Source organism: Perca fluviatilis, chromosome 21, assembly GCF_010015445.1.
Source record: "Perca fluviatilis chromosome 21, GENO_Pfluv_1.0, whole genome shotgun sequence".
Classification (NCBI taxonomy): Eukaryota; Metazoa; Chordata; class Actinopteri; order Perciformes; family Percidae; genus Perca; species Perca fluviatilis.
In genome coordinates this window covers 4,018,372-4,035,795 of record NC_053132.1, presented here as the reverse complement: position 1 = coordinate 4,035,795, position 17,424 = coordinate 4,018,372, and the positions used below count along the sequence as shown (strand labels likewise).

The 17,424-nt window shown below is 44.5% G+C and overlaps 1 protein-coding gene across 7 annotated transcripts in view; it reads right to left on the bottom strand.

The window, feature by feature from the left end:
* Nucleotides 1-7,513: 7,513 nt before the first annotated feature.
* The window catches only part of LOC120551345 (pleckstrin homology domain-containing family A member 1-like), a 29,910-nt gene continuing 19,999 nt past the window's right edge, over nucleotides 7,514-17,424 (bottom strand). Inside the window, exons 9-14 of one of the 7 annotated variants that reach the window (XM_039788724.1) lie at nucleotides 16,650-16,714; nucleotides 16,479-16,542; nucleotides 15,250-15,339; nucleotides 13,282-13,355; nucleotides 10,457-10,493; nucleotides 7,514-8,434 (exon numbers count right to left, since the gene is read on the bottom strand). In XM_039788724.1, coding sequence (XP_039644658.1) covers nucleotides 8,036-8,434; nucleotides 10,457-10,493; nucleotides 13,282-13,355; nucleotides 15,250-15,339; nucleotides 16,479-16,542; nucleotides 16,650-16,714 — 729 coding nt within the window. In that variant the 3' untranslated portion in view covers nucleotides 7,514-8,035. Of the gene's footprint in view, nucleotides 8,435-10,050; nucleotides 10,228-10,456; nucleotides 10,494-13,281; nucleotides 13,356-15,249; nucleotides 15,340-16,478; nucleotides 16,543-16,649; nucleotides 16,715-17,424 lie in introns of all 7 variants that reach the window. The other 6 variants (XM_039788723.1, XM_039788725.1, XM_039788727.1 and 3 more) reach the window with 6 other exon arrangements.

Here is a 17,424-nt window from a genome sequence, read left to right as displayed (position 1 = left end):
ATAAGTATTCAGACCCTTTGCTCAGTATTGAGTAGAAACACCCTTTTGAGCTAGTACAGCCATGAGTCTGCTTGGGAATGATGCAACAAGTTTTTCACACCTGGATTCTGGGATCCTCTGCCATTCTTCCTTGCAGATCTCTCCAGTTCTGTCAGGTTGGATGGTGAACGTTGGTGGACAGCCATTTTCAGGTCTCTCCAGAGATGCTCAATTGGGTTTAGGTCAGGGCTCTGGCTGGGCCAGTCAAGAATGGTCACAGAGTTGTTCCGAAGCCACTCCTTTGTTATTTTAGCTGTGTGCTTAGGGTCATGGTCTTGTTGGAAGGTGAACCTTCGGCCCAGTCTGAGGTCCTGAACACTCTGGATGAGGTTTTCTTCCAGGATATCTCTGTACTTGGCCGCATTCATCTTTCCTTCAATTACAACCAGTCGTCCTGTCCCTGCAGCTGAAAACCACCCCCATAGCATGATGCTGCCCCCACCATGTTTCACTGTTGGGATTGTATTGGGCAGGTGATGAGCAGTGCCTGGTTTTCTCCACACATACCGCTTAGAATTAACGCCAAAAAGTTCAATCTTGGTCTCATCAGACCAGAGCATCTTATTTGTCATCGTCTGGGAGTCCTTCATGTGTTTTTTGGCAAACTCTATGCAGGCTTTCATATGTCTTGCTCTGAGGAGAGGCTTCTGTCGGGCCACTCTGCCATAAAGCCCCGACTGGTGGAGGGCTGCAGTGATAGTTGACTTTGTGGAACTTTCTCCCATCTCCCTACTGCATCTCTGGAGCTCAGCCACAGTGATCTTTGGGTTCTTCTTTACCTCTCTCACCAAGGCTCTTCTCCCACGATTGCTCAGTTTGGCTGGACGGCCAGGTCTAGGAAGAGTTCTGGTCGTCCCAAACTTCTTCCATTTAAGGATTATGGAGGCCAGTGTGCTCTTAGGAACCTTGAGTGCTACAGAAATTCTTTTGTAACCTTGGCCAGATCTGTGCTTGCCACAATTCTGTCTCTGAGCTCCTTGGGCAATTCCTTTGACCTCATGATTCTCATTTGCTCTGACATGCACTGTGAGCTGTAAGGTCTTATATAGACAGGTGTGTGCCTTTCCTAATCAAGTCCAATCAGTTTAATTAAACACAGCAGGACTCCAATGAAGGAGTAGAACCATCTCAAGGAGGATCAGAAGAAATGGACAGCATGTGAGTTAAATATGAGTGTCACAGCAAAGGGTCGGAATACTTATGACCATGTGATATTTCAGTTTTTCTTTTTTAATAAATTCTGTTTTTTTCTGTCAAGATGAGGTGCTTCAATAGATTTTAGCAAATGGCTGCAATGAAACAAAGAGTGAAAAATGTAAAGGGGTCTGAATACTTTCTGTACCCACTGTACATGAATGTATTGAAAAAAAGGTTAAAAAAACATTAAAAAAACAATTCCCAAAAAACTGTCAAAAAAAAAACCTTTTAAACAGCGACCAAAACGTCGAAAGATTTGTCCAAAACACAGAAATGAAGCGCCAAAAACATTGAGAAAAGCAGCAAAAAACTTTCAAAGGAACAAAAACTTCAGGAAAAAAGCCCAGTTTTGATTATTGAGGGGTTGTAACACCCCCTAACAGCACCTTCAGTACAACAACATGGTAGATTTAAAAAGGGGGGGTTCTCACTCAAAAACCTGTTGCAATGATTGAAATCGCTGATCAAACATCTGGGCGAGACGCCACTGCCTCTCTGTTTGGCCAGTTCCCCTCAGGAATAAATCACTTTCGGGGAGTTTCTCTTTAAGGCCTCTAAGCCACATGAACTGAACCTGATTTTGAAATATTTTTGTGGAGGGCAGCCCGGAGAATGCTTACGTCCTCCACACCAAGTTCATCACGCGTGACATGGTCTCGTATAGTCCACACAGCATTCCTGGATGGGAGAAAAACATGCTCTGGTTTATTGGCCTTTCTTTAAACCAATCACAATCGTCTGCAAAATAGCCTCTGGAAGGAACTTGTTTTGGTGGAACGTGTGTACGTTCAAAAGTAGTTTTAGTCGTGCAACAGAAAACTCAGATTGGACAGATAGTCTAGCTAGCTGTCTGGATTTACCCTGCAGAGATCTGAGGAGCAGTTAACCATAGTCCTCATAAATCCACCAGAGGTTAGAACGCCAACACAGAGGAAGAGGAAGAGGAAGGGGACGGACATCTAGCTGAAAAGAAATTGAACAAACCCGGAAATGAAATGTCGTAGATATGGACTACGTGAGACAAAACGCAGAAAACTCTGCACTTCTTCTGTATGTTGCTGCGTTGTTTTATCAAAAAGAGGTCTCGTTCGCAGAGACTTTCACAGAGAAAAGTTGGGATATTTGAGACGAAAGTCTAAAGAGTTATAGGAAAGAATTTGTAATATTTTTGATTCATTGTTCCACTGAGGAACATGTGGTCTTGTTGACTCGTCTCTGGTGAATAATGATGGAGCAATGGCAAACATCTTCCTCCTAACCTGGTAAGAGGTACAATGTAAAAAACAAAACAATAAAAAAGCCTTTTTTAACATTGAAGGCAGGGGACTACAGATGAAAAATAGCTTTTTGGCTAATTCTGGCTTTTTAACCCATGGGAAATCATGTGTTTTATTAATTTGCGCTGTCCCCTTTCATAAATAAACTAAACAAAAAAAAAGAAACAAAGATCGTGTAGAAACTGAGCTCAGAAATGTGGATGAAAGAGGGCTGTTTTATGCACCAAAGGGACTGCTCAGTGTTTCTATCCACTGAGCACGGTGCATCAGCTCAGATAAATATGTCTTCATCACTCTCTGGGATCTTCATCTTACGGAACTCCAGTCCCCGAAGGTGTGGGACGGGACTGCAGCATGTTGCCCTGCAGCCAAAAACCATGACCTAATGACCCGACGGCCGCCTGAGAAGAGTTCATCTGGAGAGCCTCCACCCGAGGAGAAACGGCATGAAGCACGGACGCTTCCTGCAGCCATACATCTGGACAGGCCGTCTGAAAATGAGGAAATACTGAATGTGAGCAGATTAACATTTGGAAACGGTGACGCCTAGTGGACGTACACAGATCTGCTCCTCACTGAGGATTTACAGTTTTTTCCGAAAAGTTTCTCTATCAGAAATGTGGGTTTCTGTCAAGCAAATGAACGTGGATACTCCCATACAATGCTCTTCTCAATTTAAAAAAAGATGATCGGTTCACTATGAATTTGGTTGCTTAATTCAATTTTATAGCATTTGAATTTTTTTTTTTATAAAAGAATTTTGAAAAAGTGACCAAAAAAACCTTCAAAAACGTTTAAAAAAAAAACCCAAAAAAATAGACAAAAACATCGGAAAGTTGGGGAAAGTGACAAAAGGGTCGAAAAAGAATAAATAAATATTTAATTAAAAAAATAAAAAGCTGCATAGTCTACGGGAAGACAACACAAGGATTAACATGATTTAAGACCTAGAACACAATACTTCAGCGTATTTAAGACCTAAAATTTGGATTTAGAAACCCCGCGGAAACCCTGAAAGAAAACGGGCACGTTCAATCTCAAAACAGCGTGCAGCGTTTTGCTACGGTTTCCTGGTTGAACGTGCAACGTGCTAAGAGTAGGGTTGGGTACCGGAACCCGGTTCCACTATGGATCCGGTTCCTACGCAACCGGTAGGAATCGGACCGGATTAGAACGCAAATTTTGGTTCTTCATTTCGGTTCCATTTTATGTGTTGACAAAAATGTTTTCGCTCTGTTGGTCCGAAACGGACGTAACAATATGACACTTTCTCTGTAGTCTACCGTTAGCTAGCTATCGTAATCTGTAGTCTACCGTTAGCTAGCTACCGTAATCTGTAGTCTACCGTTAGCTACCGTAAATGTAGGCTACTTTTAAAATGTCATATTTTCCCTCTGGGCTCACTGAAACGTCAAAGCATATTAACCGTTCACTGCACGTGATCGCTAGTAAACATATTACACTTGCTCTGCTAGTCTATCGTTAGCTATAGCTAGCTTTTAGTGCATTTAAATGCTTAAAGCGAAGCGGTCAAAAGTGTGGCTGTGTTTCACAGCCAAGGATTCTGTGTTAAGTGACTTAGGTTTACTTATTATATTTAAAGCGTCCATATTATGCTCATTTTCAGGTTCATAACTGTATTTTGAGGTTGTACCTGAATAGGTTTACATGGTTTAATTTTCAAAAAACACCATATTTGTGTTGTACTGCACATTGCTGCAGCTCCTCTTTTCTCCCTGTGTGTTGAGCTCTCCGTTTTAGCTACAGAGTGAGACATCTCACTTCTATCCCATCATTTATGGGAGGCACGCATGCGCAGTAGCTAGATTATGTAATTGTGGATTATGGTGAACTAGTGTGTGTTGTAGCAGTGTTTGCCAATGAGAACGAGCTAGCATGCTAACAGTTAGCCCCCTTCATTTCGGCTAGTGCCGTAGAAAGCCGTGCAGATGTAGACCAGCTCACCAGGAGACTGAAGGCAGGACACATTCAGAAACCAGATCTCACTCAGAACACCAGGGATGGATTTTATCAAAGTTTGTATGCGTGTCTCTCGTTTATTGGCTGCGTCCCAGGCGATACCCAACCAGCAGAGGCGTGTCCGTTAACTCGTGGCGATGAGAAAGGCGGAGCGTGTTGCTACGTTTAGTCGGGGCTGAACGTGGCCCCTGGCTCCACCATGGCTGCACCTGATTGGACGAACGCTTCACTCTCGGGGCTGTCTGCTCCCGGATTTCAAAACAAACCATATTGGTGGATCAATTGAAAATTATCTCTTATTTTATAAAAAAAAATATGTTTCGGAAAACATTTTAATGCGAAGAAAAAAAAAAGGCTACGCAGCTGCTGAATCCGTCTTCCTTTTAGATCGACAACGGTCACTTTTAACAGATTTTCAGGATTTTTTTTGGAGAGGCAACCTTTTACCTTTGGTATACTTTGCTTTTAGATCCCCCTGTTGGCTAAGAAGACACCTGAATGCAGTTCAAAATAATTTTCAAATGTCTTTTAATAAACAGAGCACACGGTCTAAGTATCAAGTACACACTAGAAAGGGTCAAAACAGCTCGTCAGTTTTCATCAACTCTTTACAAAGAACAATGCAGGCACTTTACCCAGCTTATAACAGGGAACAGCGGTGGTGGTGGTGGAGGTGGGGAGGGGAGGGGGAGGGGGGTTGTGTGCATGCAGCCATGCACACGTGTTTATAAAACATATACTATATGTAGATTTGTTTTCCTCAAAAAGCACCTCATCACTGTGAATAAAAAAAACATCAAGACTAAAAACACAAATCCGAACATGAAAAAAAGAAACACACACGACCCGTCTCAGTGTGCAGCGCTCTCGCAGCGAAAGAAAAATAAAATAAAAATAAAATAATGGCTGCTGAGATTTTGTTCCAAAAACAACATTTACACATCGAGAAATCAACAACATGAGTTTGGTTCTCACGGCTTAACACAAATACACAAACACCTGATGGAGTCGCAAAGGAACAAGTCCAGATCCACCAGGTTACACCTAGGGGATAGTCGCCTTCCTCTCGCTCTTTGTGTTGGCGTTCTAACGTCGTTGGCGGTTTTTTATATTTTTTTTAAAAGGGACAAAGACATCAAAAAAATAGTCGAAATAAAACTCCAACAAAAAGGGCCAAAGACTTTTGAAAATAAACCAAAAGAAAGCGAAAAAAAGGGTAAAAAAAAACTTTGAAAAAGGTGACAAAAAAGTTGAAAAGGCAACAAAAAAAACACCAAAAAACTTCGGGAAAAGCCCAGTTTTGATTATTGAGGGGGAGGGTGGGGGGGGTTGTAACTCTCACCGCCCACCCCATCCTCCCACCCCCGTAAATGATGCCTATGGAAGAGTGATTTAACGTTGAGTGATCCATCCCATGTCACTGCTTTGGTAAATGTCTTCTGCTTCGATTGAAAGATTTATAATCTATGGATTTAGAAACGTTTTTTTTGAATTTCACGTTTCTAATTCTAAAAGATGCCACGTTTCAGAAAGGTTGACATTTTAGAAGCGCAAGATTTTCACTTGGATGTCAAACCCCCCCGCCCACCCCCCTGGATCTGTAGACGACGCGTGGACTGCAGAAGAAAAGTAGGCAAATCTGCATCTCTCGTGAATGTTTTTACATGTGGGAACATTTTAAGGCTTAAGGTTGAAAGGTTGTAGCCTTAATGAGCGTAGAGAGAGGACAGCGGTCAATAGACCGTGAAAACGACGTGCAGACATCTCTAGAAAATCACCCTCAGTCAATCTGGACTTTGGAGCTCGAAAGCGCTACATCATCATCATCATCATCATCATCATCCGATAACTTTTTCTACCGGAGATGAGAGAGAAGAGACGGTGAAAGTTCTCCGGAGGACACCTGGGATTATAGAGTTGATAACGGCAAGCGGGATTGTCTTAAAAAGATCAAACCGAGGACTCGGATTAGTCAGTCTCTCGGCAGCGTCTGAACCGCAACGTTTTCCCTACAGGAATCGCCAAACCAGCCCATCCTCGTGCAAATGAGCCGGGGCTCATGGCGATAACGTTGTCGTACAATATATACGATTTTTTTTTTTGTTTTCTTTCTTCTTTCTTTGCATGACAAACATGGCTTTTTTCTTCGCCAGCAGCCGTACTTTGTTAATAATATCCGGGAAGACAAAAGTGAAGGAACGGATACACTTGACTTGAAGGTATCTACATAAGAGTGACATGACACGGTCATGAACGTGTCATAAAACATTATAAACAAGTCATAAACGTTTATGACATAACGCTTCTTTTTAGTAAGTGTCATTCGTTTTTTTGATGACCTTCGTCGGATCAAGCCATTCATTCGCCATGAAAGAACTCTTCTTAACCATAGACTGTTAATGTTAATGGACAGAGCATGTGTGATGTCACCCATTGGTTGGTTTGTGGAGGTCTGCTATGAGTCATCCAGTTTGCTGTTACGTGCGCAGCCATCCTGGTTGGGTATGTGACGATTTTAGACGAGAGGGAGGAGCCACGTTACACGCTTTCACTGGCAATCACATCATAGCCACGCCCTAAAACACCCCCTGCTTTATCTCCGATTTTAAAATCAACGAGACCATAGTTCTAAAAATGAAAATCATTCTGTGTTGCAGAAGACTTAAAACTAGCGATTGAGACCATAAACTCATTATGAAAATGTTTACTGAGGTCATAAATCAAGTGAGAAGTGGGTCACTTTCTCATAGACTTCTACAGAAACCGACCTTCTTTTGGAACCGCACGTGTCGCCCCCTGCAGGAATTCAGACAGAACGCAGGTTTAACCCTTGTGTTGTCCTTCGGGTCACCGGGAGGCTCAACACCAGGCCAATACAAAACATCAAATAAACTGGACGGGTCCCAGTGACCCGAAGGACAACACAAGGGTTAAGGAGTCGCCCCCTGCAGGAATAAGGCACTTCCGCATTTGCAGCACTTCGCTGAACCAGATGCTTTGTCCATTAATATTAACAGTCTATGATCTTAACCCAGTAAGTTTACCAGAGAGACTGGCAGTCACTCTGAGAGTCCTGGCATCTGGCTGCCCTCAAACTCGTCCATGCTTCCTGTTTCCGCCGCTGAAAAAAATACTGTCATGCACGACCTCTGCTCGCGCACTCAAAATCCAGGCGAGGCCAGCGAGAGCTACGTCATTTTGACCTCACACTGGCGTCCGACAGGTCGGCTACGGTTAGGGTTCATGTGTTGATAACAGTGTCATGTCACTCTTATGTAGATACCTTCAAGTAAAGAGTTATCGAAAAAACAGCAGCGGAAGAAGGTCCTCTTTCACATGTGCACACACGTACAAACTAAAATGGCCCCCAGGAATTTTTGTAGACGGCTCATTTTAGCCAGTCAGGTAGTTTCCGAAACACACAGAGCAGTCTCATCACATGGAGCCTGTGTAGAAGTGTGTGTGTGTGTGTGTGTGTGTGTGTGTGTGTGTGTGTGTGTGTGTGTGTGTGTGTGTGTGTGTGTTCTCGTTGATCATCATCGTCAAATCAGAGTAATCTGCCGGTCGGTGTTCTCAGTGGTTTGACTGTTCAGCTGGTCCCCGCCACGGCTGCCGGCGAACCCCCACTGGGCCATTTCGCTGTGCTGTTTCCACGGGGATTCGTCGTCGTCGTCCTCCTCCGTTATTTGGAAGAGTGCAGCGTCTCCTGCAGCGACAGGCGGGAGCGCGCCGACGGGAGAGGCATCATCACGGTCTGGACGCCGCTTAGCCTCCACGGGAGCAGGCCCACGAAGTTGTCCTGGTGGTGCGTGTCCAGCGTGAAGCTGAGGGCGCGCGGTGGCGCCGACGGAGGAGGATTGTGGGTGGTGTGGTTCCGGGCCACAGGGGTAGTAGAAGGTGGAGTAGGATGTCGGAGAGGATGAGGAGTGATCGCTGCGTTCCTGGAGAGAGACGGAAGAAGGAGAGGAAGTGAGCGGCAGAAGAGAAAGGTGGTTGTGAATGGCGGATGGATGGATGGATGGATGGATGGATGGATGGATGGAGCACAGGGATGACTCAATGGATGGATGATGGATGACAAGTGCAGCGAGAGAAAATAAAAAAGGTAAAAGGGGAAACAGTCCGTCTTCGTTCAGACAAAGGGTAACTACCAACCTGGACCCTATGTTCCTATGTGTTTTTGTGTCTGAGTGACTGATGGGAACGACAATCTTTGACATTGGTCAGGTATTAAGTGAGATCAACAAGCTACAATCTAAGTTAATAGGACAGTTGCTCAGCTTGTATTTACCTTCCCAAAAGTGCTCATTTTGCAGCTGACAGACTCAGATTAATATTCTAAGTGTCTGACAACATTATGGAAAGGATTTCTAAGGAGGTCGACCTTTCTGTTGAAGAGTAAGATCCTTTTTTTAAACATAAAAAAGTCTGTGAAATTGCCTTCGCTAAACCCACCAGACTCCATGTAAATAAACAGTAATTTAAGCATAGTAAAATACACTTAATTCACAGTCGACGGAAACAAAATAAAACTATGAAAAGCCGTTTTGGGTTGCCTTTCCACTTTTCCAACCATCACAACTCTAGTGTTGGTTGAAATAAACACACAGTTTACTGATTTACATGTGGAAATATGTTGCTCTATACACGCTAAAAGTATTGTTTTTTTAAATGGAGTCTGGTGGGTTTAGCGCTAGCAACTTCAGAGAAAGGTCTTACAGAGGTTTTAAAGGTCTATCTCTTTAGGGATCCTCTCCATAATGTTGTCAGACACTTAGAATAATAATCGGAGCCTGTCAGTAGCAAAATAAAACACTTCAAGTGGACACTAACAGACGATGCACATTTGGCCCGTAGGGTTACATTGCAGCCCGGTCTGTGGCTGCCGGTTACAGCGTTCACGCTTAATACTGGACCAGTTTCAAAGACTGTTGTTCCCATCGGTCACTTGCACACAAAAACTTAGGAAAATAGGGTCCAGGTTATTATTTTACCTTTAAAAAATTGGATCTTTAAAGTCATCTTGTTCACCAGTAAACTTATTTTACTTTTGATATTTTAGGAAATAAGGCTTCTTCACTTTCAGGTGTAGTTTAAGAAGAGAGGCGGCCAATGCATCTGCCTTTGGCTTCCCATAAAATGCTCAGTATACCCAACCCTAACCCATCCGACCCTTATTTAACAGCCACCACTGAGCTTTTGTCAGTGAAAACTTATATGTGCTGGTGAACAAGGAAACATTTACCTAATGCAGTTTGACATGTAATTAGATTTTTTACATTCACTCCTGATATGAAAAGAAAAAACAACATGCATATCAGGTTTTAGAGGTTAAAATTAAGTTCAGCAAACATTTGGTATTAGTACAGAAAGTAGATATAGCAGCCAGAGCCAGATCACAGCAACAACATGACACAAAAGTATGTGGCCAATGGGAATCGACCATTACATTTTACATGCCAGCTTGATTGCTGAGAGTCACACAATATGCGTCCAAAGAAATGCTGTTTATCGAGACTGTAAGACAAGGGATCATGCAGTTACAAGCAACACGTACGAACGAGTGATGCTGCAGTTGCCAGGGAGCAGGGCAGGAATCGAACAGCGGTTGCTAAGGAAGCGGAGAGGCAGTGGGGCTTGGTGATTGGACGATGAGCAGCGGTGGGAGGGGCAGGAAAGTAGGCAGCAGTGCTCATTTGGGGAAGGTTAGTACGTCACTGTCACACCTCACTCTCTGAAAAGCAGGCAGGCAGACACACGCACACGCACACACACACGCACACACACACACACACACACACACACACACACACACACACACACACACACACACACACACACACACACACACACACACACACACACACACACACACACACACACACACACACACACACACACACACAGAGGAAATACAGAAAGACACAGAGGGTTAGCGGGAAAAAAGAAAAAGCTTGAGATGCCTTTGGTTTGGCGAAGTTCTGCCGGGAGTCAGGAACGCTGTAAATGTTATTAATACGTGAATAATGACAACATGAAAGAAAACAGCTGACATAGAGAGTAAAGAGAGGAGACAGAAATTAAAAAGGTCCCGAGACGATTGTTCACGTTATGAGAGTTAAATGGAAAGAATGGTTGACCGGACACACAGTGGATGGATGAATGGATGGATGGATGGATGGGTGGATGGATGGATGGATGAATGGATGGATTGATGGCCCTCAAAGTTTTCTGCCAACATAACGTGTAAAAAATATTTTAAAAAAAAGACGAGAAGCTGGTTAAATCAGATTAATAAGTAAACGGTGATACCTGGGTGGGATGAGTTATGATGGAGGATGAGGATGAAATGATCTCACATCTAATTAGGCTTCATCTAACATCCACTACTACGTTTTCAATAAAAAAAAAATTTTTAAAAACGATCTCCGTCCACACAGTTTTTAGCCTGACATGGTCTGAGTCTGATGCTGCTCCGTTGGGCTGGGATTATGGGGCGTGTTACAACCGAACCAGGAAAGAAAATGCCTCTGCACTCAATTGGATAGACCTACAACCAATCAGAGCGACGGATAGAACTACAACCAATCAGAGCAACAGATAGAACTACAACCAATCAGAGCGACGGATAGACCTACAACCAATCAGAGCAACAGATAGACCTACAACCAGTCAGAGCAACAGATAGACCTACAACCAGTCAGAGCGACAGACAGACCTACAACCAATCAGAGCGACGGATAGACCTACAACCAATCAGAGCAACGGATAGACCTACAACCAATCAGAGCAAGAGATAGACCTACAACCAATCAGAGCAACAGATAGACCTACAACCAGTCAGAGCGACAGACAGACCTACAACCAGTCAGAGCGACAGACAGACCTACAACCAATCAGAGCAACGGATAGACCTACAACCAATCAGAGCAACGGATAGACCTACAACCAATCAGAGCAAGAGATAGACCTACAACCAATCAGAGCAAGAGATAGACCTACAACCAATCAGAGCGACGGATAGAACTACAACCAATCAGAACGACGGATAGACCTACAACCAATCAGAGCAAGAGATAGACCTACAACCAATCAGAGCGACGGAGTATGTGACGTTGCCGAATCCTGTAGGAAGGACGGCAAAAACATCTTTCTTCTTTCCGAACGACAAATGCCTCGATCACGTTTTTTTTAAATGAATGCGCTGTCGATATCTTCTATAACAGACGTGATGGCACATTTCAATTCTCCAGTGGCAGCCATCTTTGTTGTAATACGAATTCAACCCGAGCGCTCTTTGGTGACGAGGTTGATTACGTTCCTGCTGATCATCTGTCCATCATCGTATAAAGCCCGCCCCCTGACAAATCTGATTGGTCCAAACAGCTCTGGTTGGAGCATAGTCGCTCCACAACGGATCAAGTCCAGACTGAACTTCCCGACCTCAAATCTTGTGGGCGGGGCTACGTTCGGCTGGCATCCAGGCTGCACAGTTTTAGCTCCAGCAGAAGAACTAATCCCCGTCCATATTAACGCTTCCGAAAATGCGTATCACATGACTATTCACACACACACTGGGCATGTGCGTCCCGGTGTAAACAGGAAGCAGATAGTCTTGACGTTTTATTATCTTGGAGCGACGACGAGGTGGAACGGTTACTGACAGGTCTGGAAGCTACCTAACCGATGAGACTGACTGACAGGCGGCCTCGTTTCCAAATGTCTCCGTTTGTGTCTGTCCACTACAAAGCAACCTCTGAGTTTTTCAAACAAAAATCGGGCGGAAAACATAACAAAAGTGATTGTTTTTCAAAAACGTAGTAGAGTAGATGTTGCCGTAGCTGCTTGTTTTATCGACACTTTGCCTATTTTGAGGAGCAAACTGAATGATGTTTGCATTCGAGATGAATCTCATATCTACAAACTGTCCCTCTGCTGTCCCTACGGACTCCAGCAGGCAGCGAGACTCTTCAAACCGTACAGCTAGCGGTAGCTTTAGCATGACAGACCACTACAGGGTTCAGTCGGGATACAAATACAAAGGCCTCAGGCCTCATTTACAGCGCAACGTTGGGGGTTTTCTAAGCAGAGTTTTGAGCCAAAAAGCGATCTCCGTGCACACAGGTGTTTTTAGCTCCAGCAGAAGAACTAATCTCTGTTTAAACTAACACGGCCAAACCAAAATATCTCATCAACATTCTGGTGCACTGGGCATAAACAGGATGCAGCGTGTAGACTCCGCCAGTTGAGTCAGAAGGGTTTCGAAATGTCTCCGGTTTAGGGGCTCGGAAACACCAGAGCAGGGGGGATGAGAGGGGGAGATGCCAGAGCAGGGGGAATGAGAGGGGAGATGGAATGAGAGGGGAGATGGAATGAGAGGGGAGATGGAATGAGAGGGGGAGATGCCAGAGCAGGGGGAATGAGGAGGGGAGATGCCAGAGCAGGGGGAATGAGAGGGGAGATGCCAGAGCAGGGGGATGAGAGGGGGAGATGCCAGAGCAGGGGGGATGAGAGGGGAGATGCCAGAGCAGGGGGATGAGAGGGGAGATGCCAGAGCAGGGGGGATGAGAGGGGGAGATGCCAGAGCAGGGGGGATGAGAGGGGGAGATGCCAGAGCAGGGGGGATGAGAGGGGGAAACATAGCAGAAGATCTTCCTTTTTAAACCAAAACGTAGCGATGTAACTGTAGCGTCAGTGGGACACAGAACCAGGGAACTCCTGTAGTGTGCAGGGTAAATGCTCGGTAATGGGAGGATGGTGGCTGGGGTTAATAACAGGGGTCACATACGTGCTGCATTCACCACCGCAGAACGGCGTATACCTCTGTATACAAGGGCTGGACAGCCTCCTGGCCTGACGGACCTGGAAACAACAGTTTACAGCACAGCTCAGTGACAGTCATGTGAAGAGTAGGCACGGGCCGGTACCATAACCTTCAGGGGGAAATATCACGGTTTCACGGTACGTATATCACAGCTTTAAAATCTATTATTTTTTCAAATGTCTGGGTAAAAAAACAACAACTTTTTTTCCCCCATTGTACACAATGGATTTTATTTTGAAACACACTGCACACTGGCAGGCAGAGGGATTACTAAACCGCACCACTCATAAAACAGCAGCTCAGACCGTAGGAACGGTAGGACATCGGAGTGGTTTGGAAACCGTGACTTTTTCTAACCGTGGTGTACCCTGAAACCGGTAACCGGCCCATGCCTAGTAAAGAGCTCCTTTTCCAAAATACTACACATCCATCCATCCACAGAGGCCTGACCACCCCAAGGACAATCCAAACAGGAAGAGTATATGTGTGTGTTTGAGCGTGTGTGTCTGTGTATGTGTGTGTGTGTGTGTGTGTGTGTGTGTGTGTGTGCGTGTGTGTGTGTGTGTGTTTGTGAGCGCGCGTGTGTGTGTGTGTTTGTGAGCGTATGTGTGTGTGAGAATTAACAGGGTAGCACAAAGTATAAGGTAAAAAAAAGAAAGAAAGCAGTTGTCAGGGTGTTAAAACACATTTCAATCATCATCATCATCATCATCATCATCATCAGGTTGTAAACTCCTAAAAAAGGAATAAGAATGATAACCCGTGGACCGTGAGGTACAGACAGACACATCACGGACTTACCACAACACGTACAATCACCTGATGACTAATATAGAATTATTATATTTCTAAACATGGGATAATGAGATTGAAATTGAGCATCTAAGTTATCTAAAGATTGTTTTTCGGTGAATAAATGAAAATAGTTGAACTCAAATGTTCAACGTTTGAAACCTGGTTAAGCGGTTTCTCTGCTGCAGTACCTGCTTCTGCCACCAGAGGGAACCATTTGACCTGATTCTATGGACCACATAGTGTAGAGCTCCTTCAGGTGGACTGATCAAGGGACCTAAACAGTTTCAATCAGGAGTCTTTAAACCAAGGACCCCTTAAACTGACAAAGAGATGCAGCACGGACCCCCTAATACATATATTGTATCAAATTAAAAGTTGCATATTAAACTGGGCCTACAATAACGTGTGGGCAACCTAAAGCCTTTTATACATACCTTTTTAGTGCATAGAACTCTAAGCTATTAAAATAATTGTTGGCTTGATTTTATAAATCATGTTTTTGTGTTAAAGATACGTGTGGCAGTGAATCCTTAGGGCACCTTCACGCTAGCTGCGTGGCGTGAGCGTGGCGTTTCTGTTGCGTGGCAGCTGTGTGGCATTTTCTATGTCTTTGCACCCCAGAAACGTGTCTCAGCTAGCTAGCCTAGCCTTGTCTGTACACATGTATGTATTCTATTCTACCTGGAAACACTTGAAAAATAGGTATCGACCCAATTTCTAGCACACACGCGTTGAGACGTGCGTGTCACGCAGGCAGTGTGTAAGCTCTAACCTGTTAACACGGGAGCCGAAATAAAAACGGACAAGCCCTCAGGATGAACTGTATCTGTGGATCTCAGGGACTACCTTTTTCCAACACACCTGCACAGAAGGGTTTGTGGATGTGCGAGTTGTTTCTTCAGAAAAGAACAGTGTCAAAAGTTCTAAACGTGTACATTTCTGTATCCAGTTCAAGGTTCTGGTCTCGGTTTATAAAGCTCTCAATGCAGGTTCGATGCCATTCAGTTTGTTTTTTTAATTACACCACCCAGTATTCAAATTTGTTTCCACGTCTTATGTTGCGGAGTTTAAACGTCTTTCTCTTTTAACATTTTACCAAATCTACTTAATGTCCTCCGAGTCAGAGAGGATACCTACAGAGTTAGCGGAGCGTCCGGGGCCGCGCTGAGCAACGATCGCCCCTGAGATGGCCTTAATCCAGCTGTGCATGTCCTCTGGACTGTCAGCCTGACACACAGAGAGAGAGAGAGAGAGAGAGAGAGAGAGAGAGAGAGAGAGAGAGAGAGAGAGAGAGAGAATTTAGTGTATCATTTTGCTTTGTTTTCTTCTTTTTCAAAGATACATCCGAGCTACGATGCTAAAGCAGTCATTTGTGGTTACATAAAGAGCTATACTACTACAGTGCTCATCATGTTACGGTGTTAAAATACACATATAACGTGCTTATAAAGAAGCAATAAAACAACAGATATATTGAGAGATGGACATAAATGATGAAACCTTCAAAGAAAACAGCCTGAGAACGAACAACGTGACAAATCATAGTAAGCAATGGCTTTGTCCTAGAGGGTGACGCGGGAATCAATTGTCGCCCCCATCCCACCCCACCCCATCCCATCCCGAGCCCACGAAAAAAATACTCCCGTCACATCCCGATCACGTGACTGCATCCCCCCAAAAAATCCTGTCCCGAGAAAGACTCCTGAATCCCGTCCCGCTCCCGTCCTGTTCCCTATGTTGTCTGAAGTTATCAGACTCTCGGACACGCGCTTCACACCGCGAGCAGGCTCGCGCGCCACCCAGCGGAAAAGAGAGAAAGAAAAAGAGCCGTTGTCTGTCGCTGTCTGGAGGATAACTAGCGCAGTTGACATCGCGCGTGTGCGCTTGGTTAATTGCGGTGAAATCACTGAGGTTGCCTCAAATTTTAGGCTCTATTATACATGCCTTACCTGCGGGCCTAGGCCATTTCATTACGTAATTGCTAACGGAGATCTTCTCACACTCAAAACACACATTTCTCCGTCCCGCTCCCGTTGGTTTCTACGCTCTATCCCGTCCCTATCACGTTACCAACGGTGAAATTGACTCCCGTACCGCGGGACTCCCGCAGGAATACCGAAAAATTGTCACCCTCTACTTTGTCCAGACTGTTGGATCCAACCCTCGCCATGTGTGTTAGCCATAGGTGTAATTTATAGGGGGATTGGGGGGGAAATAATTCTAATAATTTCCTTTACATATGCAGAAAAATTCACCAGAATGCAGAAAATAAAGTGTCTGATGCTCTAAATTTCAATTTTGCTCAAAAGGGGAGCTCTCAACCCCCACCCCACCCCCAATGTTGAACCCAAAATTCTGCCCCTTACCTGTATGTAGAAAGTTCTGGAGCCTGTGACCATTTCAAACAGGTTGTCCCTCATCATCAGCTCACTGCACAGCACAGAAGACAAGAGGGACAGAGCAGCAGCAGCAGTTATTAATGAGCTGCCACGGAGCGCGGTACATTCACCTGCCAACAGCTACGTGTGCTCCCTGACCTCTGTTTGCACTCCTGCACTTTGTGGATCTCCTTCAGCGGGATGACTCTCAGCGCCTCCCTCTCCTGCAAGGAACAAGAGAGGAACAATAACAAGTCATGGTTATGGTTAGGGTTCATGTGTTCATGACTGTGTCATGTCACTCTTATGTAGATACCTTCAAGTAAAGTGTAACCAAACTAAATTAGACCAACTTTTGTTGTTTTTAAGATTATTTTTGGGGCATTTCCGCCTTTAATCACCAGGACCGCATGAAAGGGGGGAGAGAGAGGGGGAACACATGGGTGCGCGCTCTACCAACTGAGCCAACCGGGCGGCCCCCAACTATTGCCTTCTAATGGGCCATTTAGAGTCTCTTCGTTTTGACACAACAAAAACTCTTCTATACATCAGTCCATCCTGTTGCTAAACCAACATCAGTGTGCTGCCAGTTAAGATCTGGATCCGAGGATATCATGAAACATGGTTCTTTGTCATGTCTGTTAATGCGTCTTCATCTTTGTACTCTATGTGTAATTGTTGCCTGGCTCTGTGTGTATTTTTTTTTTCGCGGAGCCTCTCGGGAACGCAAAATGAATTTCGGTGTGAGGTAGAGCTGGACAATATATCAATATTATATCGAAATCGTGATATGAGACTAGATATCGTCTTAGATTTTGGATATTGTAGTATCGTAATATGGCATAAGTGTCTTTTCCTGGTTTTAAAGGCTGCATTACAGTAAAGTGATGTACTTTTCTGAACTTACCAGCCTGTTGTAACTGTTCTATTATTT